Below are 17,216 nucleotides of genomic sequence, written 5' to 3'. Positions count from 1 at the left end.
GGGGTCCTTCCAAGTGGGGGTCCTTCCAAGTGGGGGTCCTTCCAAGTGGGGGTCCTTCCAAGTGGGGGTCCTTCCAAGTGGGGTCCTTCCAAGTGGGGTCCTTCCAAAAGAGGTCCTTCTAAAAGAGGTCCTTCCATGAGCGGTCCTTCCAAAAGTAGCATTAGTTGTACATGTAATGACAAGTGGAGGGTCAATTTATTGATCACTAGAAGAGGCTGAAGGATGAATTTGGGGTGTAACGTAGCCAAGGAAAAAAAAACACCTTCCAGTATCGGCTCTCCACCAGCCCTGTAAATAATTTTCTGGCTTCTCCTTCGATCCAGCGCTGCGCCCGAGAGCAGCATTGCTCTCTCTCTCCTCACAGGCACAGAGACAGCAGCGGTAGTCCACTGACTCTTGCTGTCGATTCCTGTGAGGAGGAGGCGGGGCAAAGCCGCACTGTTTGTGTCTATGGGGTGTGCATGTCTTCCCCCATTGTAAGTGCAATGCTATTGGGGCAGACACAGAAAAGGAGGAGCCAACGGCACTGGTGTGGGACCCCCAGAAAAGGAGGATCGGGGCTGCCCTGTGCAGAGCTATTGTACAGAGAAGGTAAGTATAACATGTTTATTATTTTAAGAGGGGGAAAAAAGCTGAGACTTTACAACCGCTTCAAGTTTCATGTAGACGTGCGATTATCACATGTGACGTTATTGATTATCACATGTGCGTTATTGATTATCACATGTGACGTCACCATTGAATCCCCGGATTTCATTTTGTTTCCCTCCGCCTTCCGCCCCTTCTTGTAATGAGAGCCCCTCCCCCCCACCCCCCGAAACTGGATATAGTCTAATATCCTGCTGCCATTTCCAAGCCAATCACTGAATAATAGATGTGCGATGCCGCCATTATCTGTTCAACATTATTGACGATTTCACCATTATTGATTGATTTCAGCATTATTGATTGTGTTGTCATTGATGATTGCAGCATTATTGATTGTGTTGTCATTGATGATTGCAGCATTATTGATTGTGTTGTCATTGATGATTGCAGCATTATTGATTGTGTTGTCATTGATGATTTCACCATTATTGATGATTGCAGCGATCTCGATTGATGATTGCAGCGTTATCGATTGATGATTGCAGCGTTATCGATTGATGATTGCAGCGTTATCGATTGATGACTGCAGCGATCTCGATTGATGATTGCAGCGTTATCGATTGATGATTGCAGCGTTATCGATTGATGACTGCAGCGATCTCGATTGATGATTGCAGCGTTATCGATTGATGATTGCAGCGATCTCGATTGATGATTGCAGCGTTATCGATTGATGATTGCAGCGTTCTCGATTGATGATTGCAGCGTTCTCGATTGATGATTGCAGCGTTCTCGATTGATGATTGCAGCGTTCTCGATTGATGATTGCAGCGATCTCGATTGATGATTGCAGCGATCTCGATTGATGATTGCAGCGATCTCGATTGATGATTGCAGCGATCTCGATTGATGATTGCAGCATTATTGATTGCAGCGTTATCGATGATTGTACTGTTACCAATTGATGATTGCAGCGATATTGATTGATGATTACAGCATTACTGACGATCGCTCTCTCTTTGTGTTTGCTTTGCAGAGTGATATGCTGGATGTCAATCAGATTATGAAAGATTTGGCATCGATTGTCTATGAACAAGGTGATTCTGTCGGTAAGTACGGCGCCATGTAGCGGGCGCTTTCTGTGAAGACGTTTTATCTTTGTGTTGTTGTGAATGGATGGTGCTTGTACCATCTCCCTCTTATTCTAGTAATATATATATATATACGGCTTTATAACGCTTCCTTTATTGGATGTGTAAACCCGACTGCAGTGACCTTCACAATCAATACCTGAGATCTAAATCCATAGACCTGCAGACTCTGCCTAGTAACAAGGATATTTAACCACTTCCCGACCTCCTCATGTACATTTACGTCGGCAGAATGGCACGGACAGGCACAATCACGTACCTGTACGTCCCTGCCTAGACGTGGGTGGGGGGTCAGATCGGGACCCCCTCCGCTACATGCAGCGGTCGGATTCCCTCGGGGAGCGATCCGGGACGACGGCGCGGCTATTTGTTTTTAGCCGCTCCGTCACGATCGCTCCCCAGAGCTGAAGAACGGGGAGAGCCGTATGTAAACATGGCTTCCCCGTGCTTCACTGTGGCGGCGCATCGATCGAGTGATCCCTTTTATAGGGAGACTCGATCGATGATGTCACACCTACAGCCACACCCCCCTACAGTTGTAAACACACACTAGGTGAACCCTAACTCCTACAGCGCCCCCTGTGGTTAACTCCCAAACTGCAACTGTCATTTTCACAATAAACAATACAATTTAAATGCATTTTTTGCTGTGAAAATGACAATGGTCCCAAAAATGTGTCAAAATTGTCCGAAGTGTCCGCCATAATGTCGCAGTCACGAAAAAAAAATCGCTGATCGCCGCCATTACTAGTAAAAAAAATAAAAATGCAAAAAAACTATCCCCTATTTTGTAAACGCTATAAATTTTGCGCAAACCAACCGATAAACGATTATTGCGATTTTTTTTTTTACCAAAAATAGGTAGAAGAATACGTATCGGCCTAAACTGAGGGAAAAAAAATGTTTTATATATGTTTTTGGAGGATATTTATTACAGCAAAAAGTAAAAAATATTGCATTTTTTTCAAAATTGTCGCTCTATTTTTGTTTATAGCGCAAAAAAATAAAAACCGCAGAGGTGATCAAATACCACCAAAAGAAAGCTCTATTTGTGGGGAAAAAAGGACGCCAATTTTGTTTGGGAGCCACGTCGCACGACCGCGCAATTGTCTGTTAAAGCGACGCAGTCCCGAACTGTAAAAACCCCTTGGGTCTTTAGCCAGCATATTGGTCCGGGGCTTAAGTGGTTAAGGGGAATTCACATTATTGATGTGATCTCTGATCAAATCGGAAGGTATTTTCAGAGAATTCGTATTTTATTGCTGATCTCCAGGCAGATATGAATGGCGAACTCCACATTTAACGTCCTTTATATCCGGCCCGAGCTGCTTTGTACAGGGACGGGTTGCTGGGCTCTGTATTATCTGTATATTCCAGCAGTGGGAACTTCTCCTCCCCTCCTGGAACAATATGGAGTTGGGCTAAGCACCGCTCATCCATTCACATGAGGCTTTGGGGGAAAAACTCAGGGGGGGCGTATTTAGAGGCGGTGCTAGTAAGGTTTTTCCTAGGCGTGTATGAGCGCCGATACCAAGCATTAGTTGGAATATCGCGACTCGTACAAATGCTCCCGATACCGGAGCTGATACTTTGCGGTGCGATTTGCATCAATACAAAATGAATGGGCACAGATCTGCACCACTGCAAAGAATCGCATGCGATTTTCACCACTGCTTCTGTGTGTGTAGAAAAGGAAGCGCCAGTGGCCAGTTGATTAACCACTTAAGACCCGGACCTTTAGGCAGCTAAAGCACCTGGCCAGTTTTTGCGATTCGGCGCTGCGCCGCTTTAACTGACAATTGCGCGGTCGTGCGACGTGGCTCCCAAACAAAATTGGCGTCCTTTTTTTCCCACAAATAGAGCTTTCTTTTGGCGGTATTTGATCACCTCTGCGGTTTTTATTTTTTATTTTAGAGCGACAATTTTGAAAAAAATGCAATATTTTTTACTTTTTGCTATAATAAATATCCCCCAAAAATATATAAAAAAAAAATTTTTCCCTCAGTTTAGGCCGATACGTATTCTTCTACCTATTTTTGGTAAAAAAAATCGCAATATGCGTTTAGTGATCGGTTTGCGCAAAATTTATAGCGTTTACAAAATAGGGGATAGTTTTATTGCATTTTTATTAATAATTTTTTTTTTTTTTTACTACTAACGATTTTTTTCGTGACTGCGACATTATGGCGGACACTTCGGACAATTTTGACGCATTTTTGGGACCATTGTCATTTTCACAGCAAAAAGTGCTATAAAAATGCACTGATTACTGTGAAAATGACAATTGCAGTTTGGGAGGGGGCGCTGAAGGGGTTAAGTGTGACCCTTATTTGTGTTTCTAACTGTAGGGGGGTGTGGCTGTAGGTGTGACGTCATTGATCGTGTTTCCCTATATCAGGGATCACACGATCGATGACGCCGCCACAGTGAAGAACGGGGAAGCTGTGTTTATACTCAGCTCTCCCCGTTCTTCAGCTCTGGGGAGCGATCGCGGGACTCCAGCGGCCATCGGGTCCGTGGTCACGGAGCTTCGGACCGAGTCCCGTGCCCGCAACCCATGACTGGGCACTTAAAGAGGCTTGTGCCCAGCCGTGCCATTCTGCCGACGTATATGTGCAGGAGGCGGTCCTTAAGTGGTTAAAAATGTTAGAACTCACAGTACAGATCTAGTCAAATGCAAAGTCTGCCTAGGTGTCCAGGTCCCGTAGATGGGTCATGGACGGGTCTTCCAGCATGACGATGACCCAAAACACACGGCCAAGGCAACAAAGGAGGGGCTCAAGAAGAAGCACATTAAAGGCCCTGGAGTGGCCTAGCCAGTCTCCAGACCTTAATCCCATAGAAAATCTGTGGAGGGAGCTGAAGGTTCGAGTGACCAAACGTCGGCCTGGAAATCTTAATGACTTGGAGAGGATCAGCAAAGGAGGACAAAATCCCTCCTGAGATGTGTGAGAACCTGGAGGCCAACTCCAAGAAACGTCTGACCTCTGTGATCGCCAACACGGGATTCTCCACCAATCACCAAGTCATGTTCTGTGAGGGGTTCACATACTTATTCCACTCATTAAAATGCGAATCAATGTATAACTTTTTGTGAAATGCGTTTTTCTGGATATTTTTGTTGTTCCGTCTCTCACTGTTCTAATAAACCGACCAATAAAGTTATCATTAGTGAAAGAAATGGCTCATTGGGGCCAGCTTGGCCCCCCACCTTGTAAAACAACCCATTCAGTTTAAAATTAAAAACAAAAGGCAAAACCTTTGCGTAGCGAGATATATATATATAAAAGCAACATTCTAAATCCCCCCCCTTTTTTTTAAAGAAGTGATCACATTCCCTCAGTTCTCAGCTGCATAAGAGCTGGGGAGAGGAGAAACAGCAGCATACTGAACTTCCCAGTGAATGGCTGTGTGGGCGGGAGGGAGAATCAGCACAGGTCTGATCATTGGAGGAGAGCACACCGATCTTCCCACTAAATGGGGGGGGGGGGGGGTCAGCACAAGACTGATCATTGGAGGAGAGCAGACTGATCTTCCCAGTGAATGATTGTGGGAGGGGGGTTGGTGGCAGCTCAAGTCTGATCATTGGAGGAGAGCAGACTGATCTTCCCACTAAATGGGGGGGGGCAGCACAAAACTGATCATTGGAGGAGAGCACACTGATCTTTCCACTCAATGGGGGGGGGTCAGCACAAGTCTGATCATTGGAGGAGGGCACACCGATCTTCCCACTAAATGGGGGGGGGGTCAGCACAAGTCTGATCAAAGGAGGAGAGCACACTGATCTTTCCACTAAATGGGGGGAGGGGGGTCAGCACAAGTCTGATCATTGGAGGAGGGCACACCGATCTTCCCACTAAATGGGGGGGGGGGTCAGCACAAGTCTGATCAAAGGAGGAGAGCACACTGATGTTCCCACTAAATGGGGGGAGGGGGGTCAGCACAAGACTGATCATTGGAGGAGAGCACACTGATGTTCCCAGTGAATGATTGTGGGAGGGGGGTTGGTGGCAGCTCAAGTCTGATCATTGGAGGAGAGCACGCTGATCTTCCCAGTGAATGGTGGGGGGGTGGCAGCCCAAGTCTGATCATTGGAGGAGAGCACACCGATCTTCCCACTCAATGGGAGGGGGGGGGGGTCAGCACAGGTCTGATCATTGGAGGAGAGCACACCAATCTTCCCACTCAATGGGGGGGGGGGGGGGGTCAGCACAGGTCTGATCATTGGAGGAGAGCACACCGATCTTCCCAGTGAATGGTGGGGGGGTGGCAGCCCAAGTCTGATCATTGGAGGAGAGCACGCTGATCTTCCCAGTGAATAGGGGGAGGGGGCAGCCCAAGTCTGATCATTGGAGGAGAGCACACTGATCTTCCCAGTGAATGGGGGGGGGGGGGGGGGTCAGCACAAGACTGATCATTGGAGGAGAGCACACTGATCTTCCCACTAAATGGGGGGGGGGGGGGGTCAGCACAAGACTGATCATTGAAGGAGAGCACACTGATCTTCCCAGTGAATGGTGGGAGGGGGGTTGGTGGCAGCCCAAGTCTGATCATTGGAGGAGAGCACACCGATCTTTCCACTAAATGGGGGGGGGGGTCAGCACAAGTCTGATCAAAGGAGGAGAGCACACTGATCTTCCCACTAAATGGGGGGAGGGGGGTCAGCACAAGACTGATCATTGGAGGAGAGCACGCTGATCTTCCGACTCAATGGGGGGTGGTCAGCACAAGTCTGATCATTGGAGGAGAGCACACTGATCTTCCCAGTGAATGGTGGGGGGGTGGCAGCCCAAGTCTGATCATTGGAGGAGAGCACACTGATGTTCCCAGTGAATGATTGTGGGAGGGGGGTTGGTGGCAGCTCAAGTCTGATCATTGGAGGAGAGCACGCTGATCTTCCCAGTGAATGGTGGGGGGGGTGGCAGCCCAAGTCTGATCATTGGAGGAGAGCACACCGATCTTCCCAGTGAATGGTGGGGTTGGTGGCAGCCCAAGTCTGATCATTGGAGGAGAGCACACCGATCTTCCCACTAAATGGGGGGGGGGGGTCAGCACAAGACTGATCATTGGAGGAGAGCACACCGATCTTCCCACTAAATGGGGGGGGGGGGGTCAGCACAAGACTGATCATTGGAGGAGAGCACACTGATCTTCCCAGTGAATAGGGGGAGGGGGCAGCCCAAGTCTGATCATTGGAGGAGAGCACACTGATCTTCCCACTAAATGGGGGGGGGGGGGCAGCACAAGACTGATCATTGGAGGAGAGCACACTGATCTTCCCACTAAATGGGGGGGGGGGGGTCAGCACAAGACTGATCATTGGAGGAGAGCACACTGATCTTCCCACTAAATGGGGGGGGGGGGGGGGGTCAGCACAAGTCTGATCATTGGAGGAGAGCACACTGATCTTCCCACTAAATGGGGGGGGGGGGGGGGGGTCAGCACAAGACTGATCATTGGAGGAGAGCACACCGATCTTCCCACTAAATGGGGGGGGGGGGTCAGCACAAGTCTGATCATTGGAGGAGAGCACACTGATCTTCCCAGTGAATGGTGGGGGGGGGGGTGGCAGCTCAAGTCTGATCATTGGAAGAGAGCACACTGCTCTTCCCAGTGAATGGCTGTGTAGGGGGGGTTGTCAGCACAAGTCTGATAATTGGAGGAGATTGGGTTACCAACACATGACTGACCGTGCTGTGCTCTGATGCCTAGTGTGGTCAGTTTTTAATAGAAAAGCAGAGGGACTGTCAGGAACAGCAGGGACTTGACACACAGAGAACAGGGGACTTGTTCATAGCAGTACATGGTACGGCAGTCACATATCGGGGGGGGGGGGGGGAGGGTGTTGGGCTTCCACATTCTCTAATCTTGTGTTCTGGGTTTACAGATAGCATTGAGGCCAATATAGAGACCGCTTCCTCCAACGTTGAATCTGCCAATCGTCAGTTGGCCAAAGCCAATCAGCACCAAGTAAGTAACCTTGCAGCAGTGAGTACCTGTCACATGACCATACGCTGTAGTACATAGAAGCTGAACTCCAGGCAGATACAATGGTTGCAGTTCATGTGACATTCCCATGGATCCTCCAATGCAGCGAGTGTGAGTACCGGAACCTGTGTTCATATCCGCCTCCCGGACTTCTCTGCACACGCGGGGAGCCAGTCATGTGCTGACAGTAGAGAGCAGAGGGGTGACCAGGGTGCTGCTGTTCCTTTGCCATCCAATCTGGGGGGGGGGGGGGTTAACCATGCTGTGGTGCTGTTTTGGTAGAGGTCAGATATCTGGCTGTGCTGTCTGGCAGGGGTGCCCGGGATCACAAGACTGGCTGTGGAGAATCTCATCTCCTTCAGCAGGTAGAACGGCCCCCATCTATGCGATTTGTGTGTGTAGCGGTTTGCCTGGAGTTCAGCTTGCAAATGTTGTAACGTGCTTGGAACATGCGTAGTCCTTGGTTACAGGCCTGTAGTCGGAAGTAGTCGGAAGCATTCAACTGGATTGTTCTGTAATGTTGAAGACGTTTTGAAGATCGTCGGAGTGTCTACCTCAGTTCTGATGTGTCGGGAACATCCCCCAGTATTACATACACAGCCAATCATTTCAGACATTTCCATCAAAGGCACCGCAATCTTGGAAATTATGAGCGATGTCCATTGTTGTCAGAGAGGTACCAAAAATATTGCAAAAGTGGGCGTGGGTCATTCAAATTTCACATGGTGGAGTGACTCTTCCTCTATCTTCCTCTGTAGTGACTCTTCCTCTGTAGTGACTCTTCCTCTATCTTCCTCTGTAGTGACTCTTCCTCTGTAGTGACTCTTCCTCTGTAGTAACTCTTCCTCTGTAGTGACTCTTCCTCTGTAGTGACTCTTCTTCTATAGTGACTCTCCCTCTATAGTGACTCTCCCTCTATAGTGACTCTCCCTCTATAGTGACTCTCCCTCTATAGTGACTCTCCCTCTATAGTGACTCTCCCTCTATAGTGACTCTCCCTCTATAGTGACTCTCCCTCTATAGTGACTCTCCCTCTATAGTGACTCTCCCTCTATAGTGACTCTCCCTCTATAGTGACTCTTCCTCTGTAGTGACTCTCCCTCTACAGTGACTCTTCCTCTACAGTGACTCTTCCTCTACAGTGACTCTTCCTCTACAGTGACTCTCCCTCTACAGTGACTCTCCCTCTATAGTAACTCTTCCTCTATAGTATCAATTCCGAGTCTATAGTGACTCTCCCTCTGTAGTGACTCTCCCTCTGTAGTGACTCTCCCTCTGTAGTGACTCTCCCTCTGTAGTGACTCTCCCTCTGTAGTGACTCTTCCTCTATAGTGACTCTTCCTCTATAGTGACTCTTCCTCTATAGTGACTCTTCCTCTATAGTGACTCTTCCTCTATAGTATCAATTCCGAGTCTGTATTGACTCTCTCTCTATAGTGACTCTCTCTCTATAGTGACTCTTCCTCTGTAGTGACTCTTCCTTTTTCTTCTTCTTCTTTCTTCTTTTCTCTTTCTTCTTCTTTTCTCTTTCTTCTTCTTTTCTCTTTCTTCTTCTTTTCTCTTCTCTTCTCTTTCATCAAGAACCCATTGGGTTCTTGATGAAGGAGAGCTACAGAATGTTTACAGAGATGATACTGTTGAGAAGATCCAATTCCTTATTGTTGGTGACTCTTATCAATGGTGTCATCTCTGTAGACATTCTGTGGATGTCGGACAGCTTGCACCCCTCCTTCATCAAGAACTCAGTTAATGAAATGTTGCTTCTGCTTGGAATCTATTATTAATCTGCAAGAGGGTCACTGGAGAGGAAGAGTGAGTCACTGGAGAGGAAGAGGGAGTTACTGGAGAGGGAGAGGGAGTTACTGGAGAGGGAGAGGGAGTTACTGGAGAGGAAGAGGGAGTTACTGGGGAGGAAGAGGGAGTCACTGGAGAGGAAGAGTGAGTCACTGGAGAGGAAGAGGGAGTTACTGGAGAGGAAGAGGGAGTTACTGGGGAGGAAGAGGGAGTCACTGGAGAGGAAGAGTGAGTCACTGGAGAGGAAGAGGGAGTTACTGGAGAGGAAGAGGGAGTTACTGGAGAGGAAGAGGGAGTTACTGGAGAGGAAGAGGGAGTTACTGGAGAGGAAGAGGGAGTTACTGGAGAGGAAGAGGGAGTTACTGGAGAGGAAGAGGGAGTTACTGGAGAGGGGGAGGGAGTTACTGGAGAGGAAGAGGGAGTTACTGGAGAGGGGGAGGGAGTTACTGGAGAGGAAGAGGGAGTTACTGGAGAGGGGGAGGGAGTTACTGGAGAGGAAGAGGGAGTTACTGGAGAGGAAGAGGGAGTTACTGGAGAGGAAGAGGGAGTTACTGGAGAGGAAGAGGGAGTTACTGGAGAGGAAGAGGGAGTTACTGGAGAGGAAGAGGGAGTTACTGGAGAGGAAGAGGGAGTTACTGGAGAGGAAGGGGGAGTTACTGGAGAGGAAGGGAGGGTTGCTGGAGAGGAAGAGGGAGTTACTGGGGAGGAAGAGGGAGTTACTGGGGAGGAAGTGTGAGTCACTGGAGAGGGGGAGGGAGTTACTGGAGAGGGGGAGGGAGTTACTGGAGAGGGGGAGGGAGTTACTGGAGAGCGGGAGGGAGTTACTGGAGAGGAAGAGGGAGTTACTGGGGAGGAAGAGGGAGTTACTGGGGAGAAAGAGGGAGTTACTGGGGAGGAAGAGGGAGTTACTGGAGAGGAAGAGGGAGTTACTGGGGAGGAAGAGGGAGTCACTGGAGAGGAAGAGTGAGTCACTGGAGAGGAAGAGGGAGTTACTGGAGAGGAAGAGGGAGTTACTGGGGAGGAAGAGGGAGTCACTGGAGAGGAAGAGTGAGTCACTGGAGAGGAAGAGGGAGTTACTGGAGAGGAAGAGGGAGTTACTGGAGAGGAAGAGGGAGTTACTGGAGAGGAAGAGGGAGTTACTGGAGAGGAAGAGGGAGTTACTGGAGAGGAAGAGGGAGTTACTGGAGAGGAAGAGGGAGTTACTGGAGAGGAAGAGGGAGTTACTGGAGAGGGGGAGGGAGTTACTGGAGAGGAAGAGGGAGTTACTGGAGAGGGGGAGGGAGTTACTGGAGAGGAAGAGGGAGTTACTGGAGAGGGGGAGGGAGTTACTGGAGAGGAAGAGGGAGTTACTGGAGAGGAAGAGGGAGTTACTGGAGAGGAAGAGGGAGTTACTGGAGAGGAAGAGGGAGTTACTGGAGAGGAAGAGGGAGTTACTGGAGAGGAAGAGGGAGTTACTGGAGAGGAAGGGGGAGTTACTGGAGAGGAAGGGAGGGTTGCTGGAGAGGAAGAGGGAGTTACTGGGGAGGAAGAGGGAGTTACTGGGGAGGAAGCGTGAGTCACTGGAGAGGGGGAGGGAGTTACTGGAGAGGGGGAGGGAGTTACTGGAGAGGGGGAGGGAGTTACTGGAGAGCGGGAGGGAGTTACTGGAGAGGAAGAGGGAGTTACTGGGGAGGAAGAGGGAGTTACTGGGGAGAAAGAGGGAGTTACTGGGGAGGAAGAGGGAGTTACTGGGGAGGAAGAGGGAGTTACTGGAGAGGAAGAGTGAGTCACTGGAGAGGAAGAGTGAGTCACTGGAGAGGGGGAGGGAGTTACTGGAGAGGAAGAGTGAGTCACTGGAGAGGGGGAGGGAGTTACTGGAGAGGAAGAGTGAGTCACTGGAGAGGGGGAGGGAGTTACTGGAGAGGGGGAGGGAGTTACTGGAGAGGAAGAGTGAGTCACTGGAGAGGAAGAGTGAGTCACTGGAGAGGAAGAGTGAGTCACTGGAGAGGGGGAGGGAGTTACTGGAGAGGAAGAGTGAGTCAATGGAGAGGGGGAGGGAGTTACTGGAGAGGAAGAGGGAGTCACTGGGGAGGAAGAGTGAGTCACTGGGGAGGAAGAGGGAGTTACTGGGGAGGAAGAGGGAGTTACTGGGGAGGAAGAGGGAGTTACTGGGGAGGAAGAGGGAGTTACTGGAGAGGGAGAGTGAGTTACTGGAGAGGAAGAGGGAGTTACTGGAGAGGAAGAGTGAGTCACTGGAGAGGGGGGAGGGAGTTACTGGAGAGGAAGAGGGAGTTACTGGAGAGGAAGAGGGAGTTACTGGAGAGGAAGAGGGAGTTACTGGGGAGGAAGAGGGAGTTACTGGGGAGGAAGAGGGAGTTACTGGGGAGGAAGAGGGAGTTACTGGAGAGTAAGAGGGAGTTACTGGGGAGGAAGAGGGAGTTACTGGGGAGGAAGAGGGAGTTACTGGGGAGGAAGAGGGAGTTACTGGAGAGGAAGAGGGAGTTACTGGGGAGGAAGAGGGAGTTACTGGGGAGGAAGAGGGAGTTACTGGGGAGGAAGAGGGAGTTACTGGGGAGGAAGAGGGAGTTACTGGAGAGGAAGAGTGAGTTACTGGAGAGGAAGAGGGAGTTACTGGAGAGGGTCACTGGGGAGGGAGAGTGAGTTACTGGAGAGGGGGGGGGAGTTACTGGAGAGGAAGAGGGAGTTACTGGAGAGGAAGAGGGAGTTACTGGAGAGGAAGAGGGAGTTACTGGAGAGGAAGAGGGAGTTACTGGAGAGGAAGAGGGAGTTACTGGAGAGGAAGAGGGAGTCACTGGAGAGGAAGAGGGAGTCACTGGAGAGGAAGAGTGAGTCACTGGAGAGGAAGAGTGAGTCACTGGAGAGGAAGAGTGAGTCACTGGAGAGGGGGAGGGAGTTACTGGAGAGGGGGAGGGAGTTACTGGAGAGGAAGAGTGAGTCACTGGAGAGGGGGAGGGAGTTACTGGGGAGGAAGAGGGAGTTACTGGGGAGGAAGAGGGAGTTACTGGAGAGGGAGAGTGAGTTACTGGAGAGGAAGAGGGAGTTACTGGAGAGGAAGAGTGAGTCACTGGAGAGGGGGAGGGAGTTACTGGAGAGGGGGAGGGAGTTACTGGAGAGGGGGAGGGAGTTACTGGAGAGGAAGAGTGAGTCACTGGAGAGGAAGAGGGAGTTACTGGAGAGGAAGAGGGAGTTACTGGGGAGGAAGAGGGAGTTACTGGAGAGGAAGAGGGAGTTACTGGAGAGGAAGAGGGAGTTACTGGAGAGGAAGAGGGAGTTACTGGAGAGGAAGAGGGAGTTACTGGAGAGGAAGAGGGAGTCACTGGAGAGGAAGAGGGAGTCACTGGAGAGGAAGAGTGAGTCACTGGAGAGGAAGAGTGAGTCACTGGAGAGGAAGAGTGAGTCACTGGAGAGGGGGAGGGAGTTACTGGGGAGGAAGAGGGAGTTACTGGAGAGGAAGAGGGAGTTACTGGGGAGGAAGAGGGAGTTACTGGAGAGGAAGAGTGAGTTACTGGAGAGGAAGAGGGAGTTACTGGAGAGGGTCACTGGGGAGGGAGAGTGAGTTACTGGAGAGGGGGGGGGAGTTACTGGAGAGGAAGAGGGAGTTACTGGAGAGGAAGAGGGAGTTACTGGAGAGGAAGAGGGAGTTACTGGAGAGGAAGAGGGAGTTACTGGAGAGGAAGAGTGAGTTACTGGAGAGGAAGAGGGAGTTACTGGAGAGGAAGAGGGAGTTACTGGAGAGGAAGAGGGAGTTACTGGAGAGGAAGAGTGAGTTACTGGAGAGGAAGAGTGAGTCACTGGAGAGGGGGAGGGAGTTACTGGAGAGGAAGAGGGAGTTACTGGAGAGGGTCACTGGGGAGGGAGAGGGAGTCACTGGAGAGGAAGAGGGAGTCACTGGAGAGGAAGAGGGAGTCACTGGAGAGGAAGAGGGAGTCACTGGAGAGGAAGAGGGAGTCACTGGAGAGGAAGAGGGAGTCACTGGAGAGGAAGAGGGAGTCACTGGAGAGGGTCACTGGAGAGGAAGAGGGAGTCACTGGAGAGGGTAACTGGGGAGGAAGAGGGAGTTACTGGAGAGGGTCACTGGGGAGGAAGAGGGAGTTACTGGAGAGGGTCACTGGGGAGGGAGAGGGAGTTACTGGAGAGGGTCACTGGGGAGGGAGAGGGAGTTACTGGAGAGGGTCACTGGGGAGGAAGAGGGAGTTACTGGAGAGGGTCACTGGGGAGGGAGAGGGAGTTACTGGAGAGGGTCACTGGGGAGGGAGAGGGAGTTACTGGAGAGGGTCACTGGGGAGGGAGAGGGAGTTACTGGAGAGGGTCACTGGGGAGGAAGAGGGAGTTACTGGAGAGAGTCACTGGGGAGGAAGAGGGAGTTACTGGAGAGGGTCACTGGGGAGGGAGAGGGAGTTACTGGAGAGGGTCACTGGGGAGGGAGAGGGAGTCACTGGAGAGGAAGTTACATAACATGTAAAATTTGAACAACTTATGTAAGAAAGTTCTGCCAACTTTGTATTCCTTTTGGTGCAGCCTCTGCATATTCACCTGGCATGGAGTCTCAGCCCTTCATAGATGACCTGTTCTTCCCAGGAATGACGACTCACTTGTGATGGAGGAGAGGATCCGCCTTCCACACCAGGGTGGGGCAGTTCTGGAGAGGGTGGGGGAAAGTTTATTAACATTTCAGCCAGTTCTTATTCTTTTGGGGGGGGGGGGGGCAGTCTGCGAAGAGTGTCATTAGGCAGTCCATTTATGCCGTTCACCATCCCCCTGTCTAGAGGTAGCCATTTACTTTCAGTTTAGTCAGGTGGAATGATCGATTCGATGATCAATACATATGTGGCCACCGCAATTTTTTTATTAAAGGCCTCAGTAAAAATCTAATTTATTCATGTTACACATTTCCAGAGTTGAGCCATCTCTGACTTGATGATACCGGCAGCTGCAGATGTTCCCGTCTTTTATTAGAGCGCTCAGATCATCTGAATGAAAGATAATTAAAATTCATTAACATGGGAAAAGTATCTTGCAATTAGCATATCTCGGTGTTAAGTGGCGTAGCAGGGGAGATAAAAGGACTTACCTGGAAGTCTTCACTTTGTGCATTAAACATGAGCTCCTCTCCTGGAGACACGCCATCTGCTTCCTTCATCTCCTGTCTGTAGAGTTTATCCACACGCCACGTCTACAAAGGTCACTGCCTTCAAGTCTTCTTTTTATTTCTGTGAGAATCCCGTTGGCAAGGCTTCCGCCGAGTCTCTCGCACACCTGCGCCATAACGGGCGCCATGTTCGATGTAATTCTGCTTGCGTCTCGCGGACTGTAGGAAGAATTATTCTTCTAATTCTAAATGTTTTGACGTGCAAATTTTAGTTCACGTGAATGATTGTAGTTTCCCAAGTCGGCGTCAGACCACAGCCAAGCCTCAGATGCCGTTACGGAAGGATGTGCCGCCGTGTGCGGAAAGTTGGAGGATTTCTTGACATTTTGCTGGCTACATGCTTTATTTTTTTTTGGTTCTCGTTAGAAGTGAGATCGATTTGAAGCGCTACCAGCAGCGATCTGTAAATCGAGGGATTAAAGTGAAGCTGAACTCACAAGTGAAAATTTGCTATCTTATAGAAAACATTTGGAGATGCAAATTGTGTCCAAGCAAAGAAAAAAGATGGCATTCTGTGTATGATTTCCTCCTGAAAAAATATCAGGATACGTTCTAGGATGAGAGGGTGCCTAGGCACTCCGCTGTATATCTGCAGTGTGAGATCATCTGAGGCACTGCTTCCTCCGACCGCTCGTCTCAGGAGATTTAACCTCTTGACCACCACCCCATGTCCAAAAGACGTCCTGTTTTTAAAGATGGATATCTCGGTAACGGCAGCAGCTGCTGCCACAACCGAGGTATCCATCTCTTCAGTGGGCGGTGGTGTACACGATAACGGCGGTCTCCGCGGGGGATTCGCAGCGAGATCGCGGTTATCGGTGGCGGGAGAGGGCCGCCGCTCTCCCGCGCCCTCCGCCGCTTACCGGAGCCGTCGGTAGCAGCGGAGGCGATCGGGTGCGATAGGCTGCTGACTGGGGTTGCGAGTGAAAGAAAAATTTCCTTCACCCGTCCCCATAGCTCTGCTGGGCGGAAGTGACGTCAAAACGTCAGTCCCGCCCAGCGTCTTAAAGAAACATTTTTTTTTTTTGTCATTTGAAAAAATTAGTTTCATTTTTTTTTTTTTTTTTTTTCTTGCATTTTAGTGTAAATATGAGATGTAACGTCTTTTTGACCCCAGATCTTATATTTAAGAGGACCTGTCATGCTTTTTTCTATTACAAGGGATGTTTACATTCCTTGTAATAGGAAGAAAAGTGATCAATTTTTTATTATTTCAGTGTAAAAAATTATTAACTAAATAAAAATGAATAAGAAAACAAGTGAGGTATCGCCGCGATCGTTAGAGCGAGAGCAATAATTCTAGCCCTAGACCTCCTCTGTAACTCAAAAAATGCAACCTGTAGAATTTCTTAAACGTCGCCTATCGAGATTTTTAAGGGTAAAAGTTTGACGTCCTACCACGAGCGGGCTCAATTTTTAAGCGTGACATGTTGGGTATCATTTTACTCGGCGTAACATTATCTTTCACAATATATAAAAAATTTGGGCAAAATTTATTGTCTTATTTTTTAATTCAAAAAAGTGATTTTTTTCCAAAAAAAAGTGCGCTTGTAAGACCGCTGCGCAAATACGGTGTGACAAAAAGTATTGCAATGACTGCCATTTTATTCTCTAGGGTGTTAGAAAAAAATATATTTAATGTTTGGGGGTTTTAAGTAATTTTCTAGCAAAAAAACCTGTTTTAGTCTCGTAAATGCCAAATCTGAAAAACAAGCCCGGTGGGAAAGAGGTTAACCACTTGCCGAGCGCCCAACTAGGAATTTCTGTCATGAGTTATGGCTGCAGCTAGATGCCATAACTCCGCTATTTTCTTTTCCCTTAGGCAGCCGGCTTTCAGATTTGGCGCGGGGGAGGTGGCCACCAGCCCCGCCCCCTCCCTATTCCCTCACCAATCATTTAGCTCGGGAACCATCCAGCATCATCGGTCTTTTCCCATAGAGATAAGTAGGGTTGTCCCGATACTATTGTCGGGACCAATACCGAGCATTTGCACGAGTACTTGGACTCGCATAAATGCTCTAGATGCCTTAGCCCAGGGGTCTCCAAACTGGGGTCCGAGGGCCAGATGTGGCCCTTTGCTAGACTTTATCCGGCCCGAGGGGCACTATTTCCCCCACTGACGCCAGCAATGGGGCATTATGTTTTCCACTGATACCAATGATGGAATTCTATTCCTCCTACTAATACCAGCAATAGGGCACTACTCCTCCTACTGACCACCAACCCTGAGGCCATATTTATTCTCACTGATGCTGGGCTCGGGACATTTTCTACCCCTGCTGGCCACAATCCGGCCCCCCTAAAGTCTGAAGAACGGTAGACTGACCCTTTGTTTGAAAAGTTTGGAGACCCCTGCCTTAGCCAATACCTGGAATGGGTCAGCGGGTGAAGCTTTGAGCGAGTCCTGAAGGAATTAAGCTGGCAGGGAGTGCAGAGTTCAGGGCGCAGCCGCATCATCATTTGGGATTGGCGACCGGCGCCGTCACATTCGGTCGCAGAACTGACGCTCCGTGTTGCCGTCGGAGACGCCCATCTTGGTACACCCT

The 17,216-nt window shown here is 49.6% G+C and overlaps 1 protein-coding gene across 2 annotated transcripts in view; it reads left to right on the top strand.

Annotated features, from left to right (window-relative positions):
• TSNARE1 (t-SNARE domain containing 1) overlaps positions 1 to 17,216 on the top strand; it is a 311,708-nt gene that overhangs the window by 276,302 nt on the left and 18,190 nt on the right. For both annotated transcript variants that reach the window (XM_040352069.1, XM_040352070.1), the window contains 2 exons: positions 1,625 to 1,697; positions 7,627 to 7,709. In XM_040352069.1, coding sequence (XP_040208003.1) covers positions 1,625 to 1,697; positions 7,627 to 7,709 — 156 coding nt within the window. The remainder of the gene's footprint in view (positions 1 to 1,624; positions 1,698 to 7,626; positions 7,710 to 17,216) is intronic.

This window comes from Rana temporaria, chromosome 5 (genome assembly GCF_905171775.1).
Source record: "Rana temporaria chromosome 5, aRanTem1.1, whole genome shotgun sequence".
NCBI classification, from domain to species: domain Eukaryota; kingdom Metazoa; phylum Chordata; class Amphibia; order Anura; family Ranidae; genus Rana; species Rana temporaria.
This window is presented reverse-complemented; position numbering and strand designations above follow the sequence as displayed.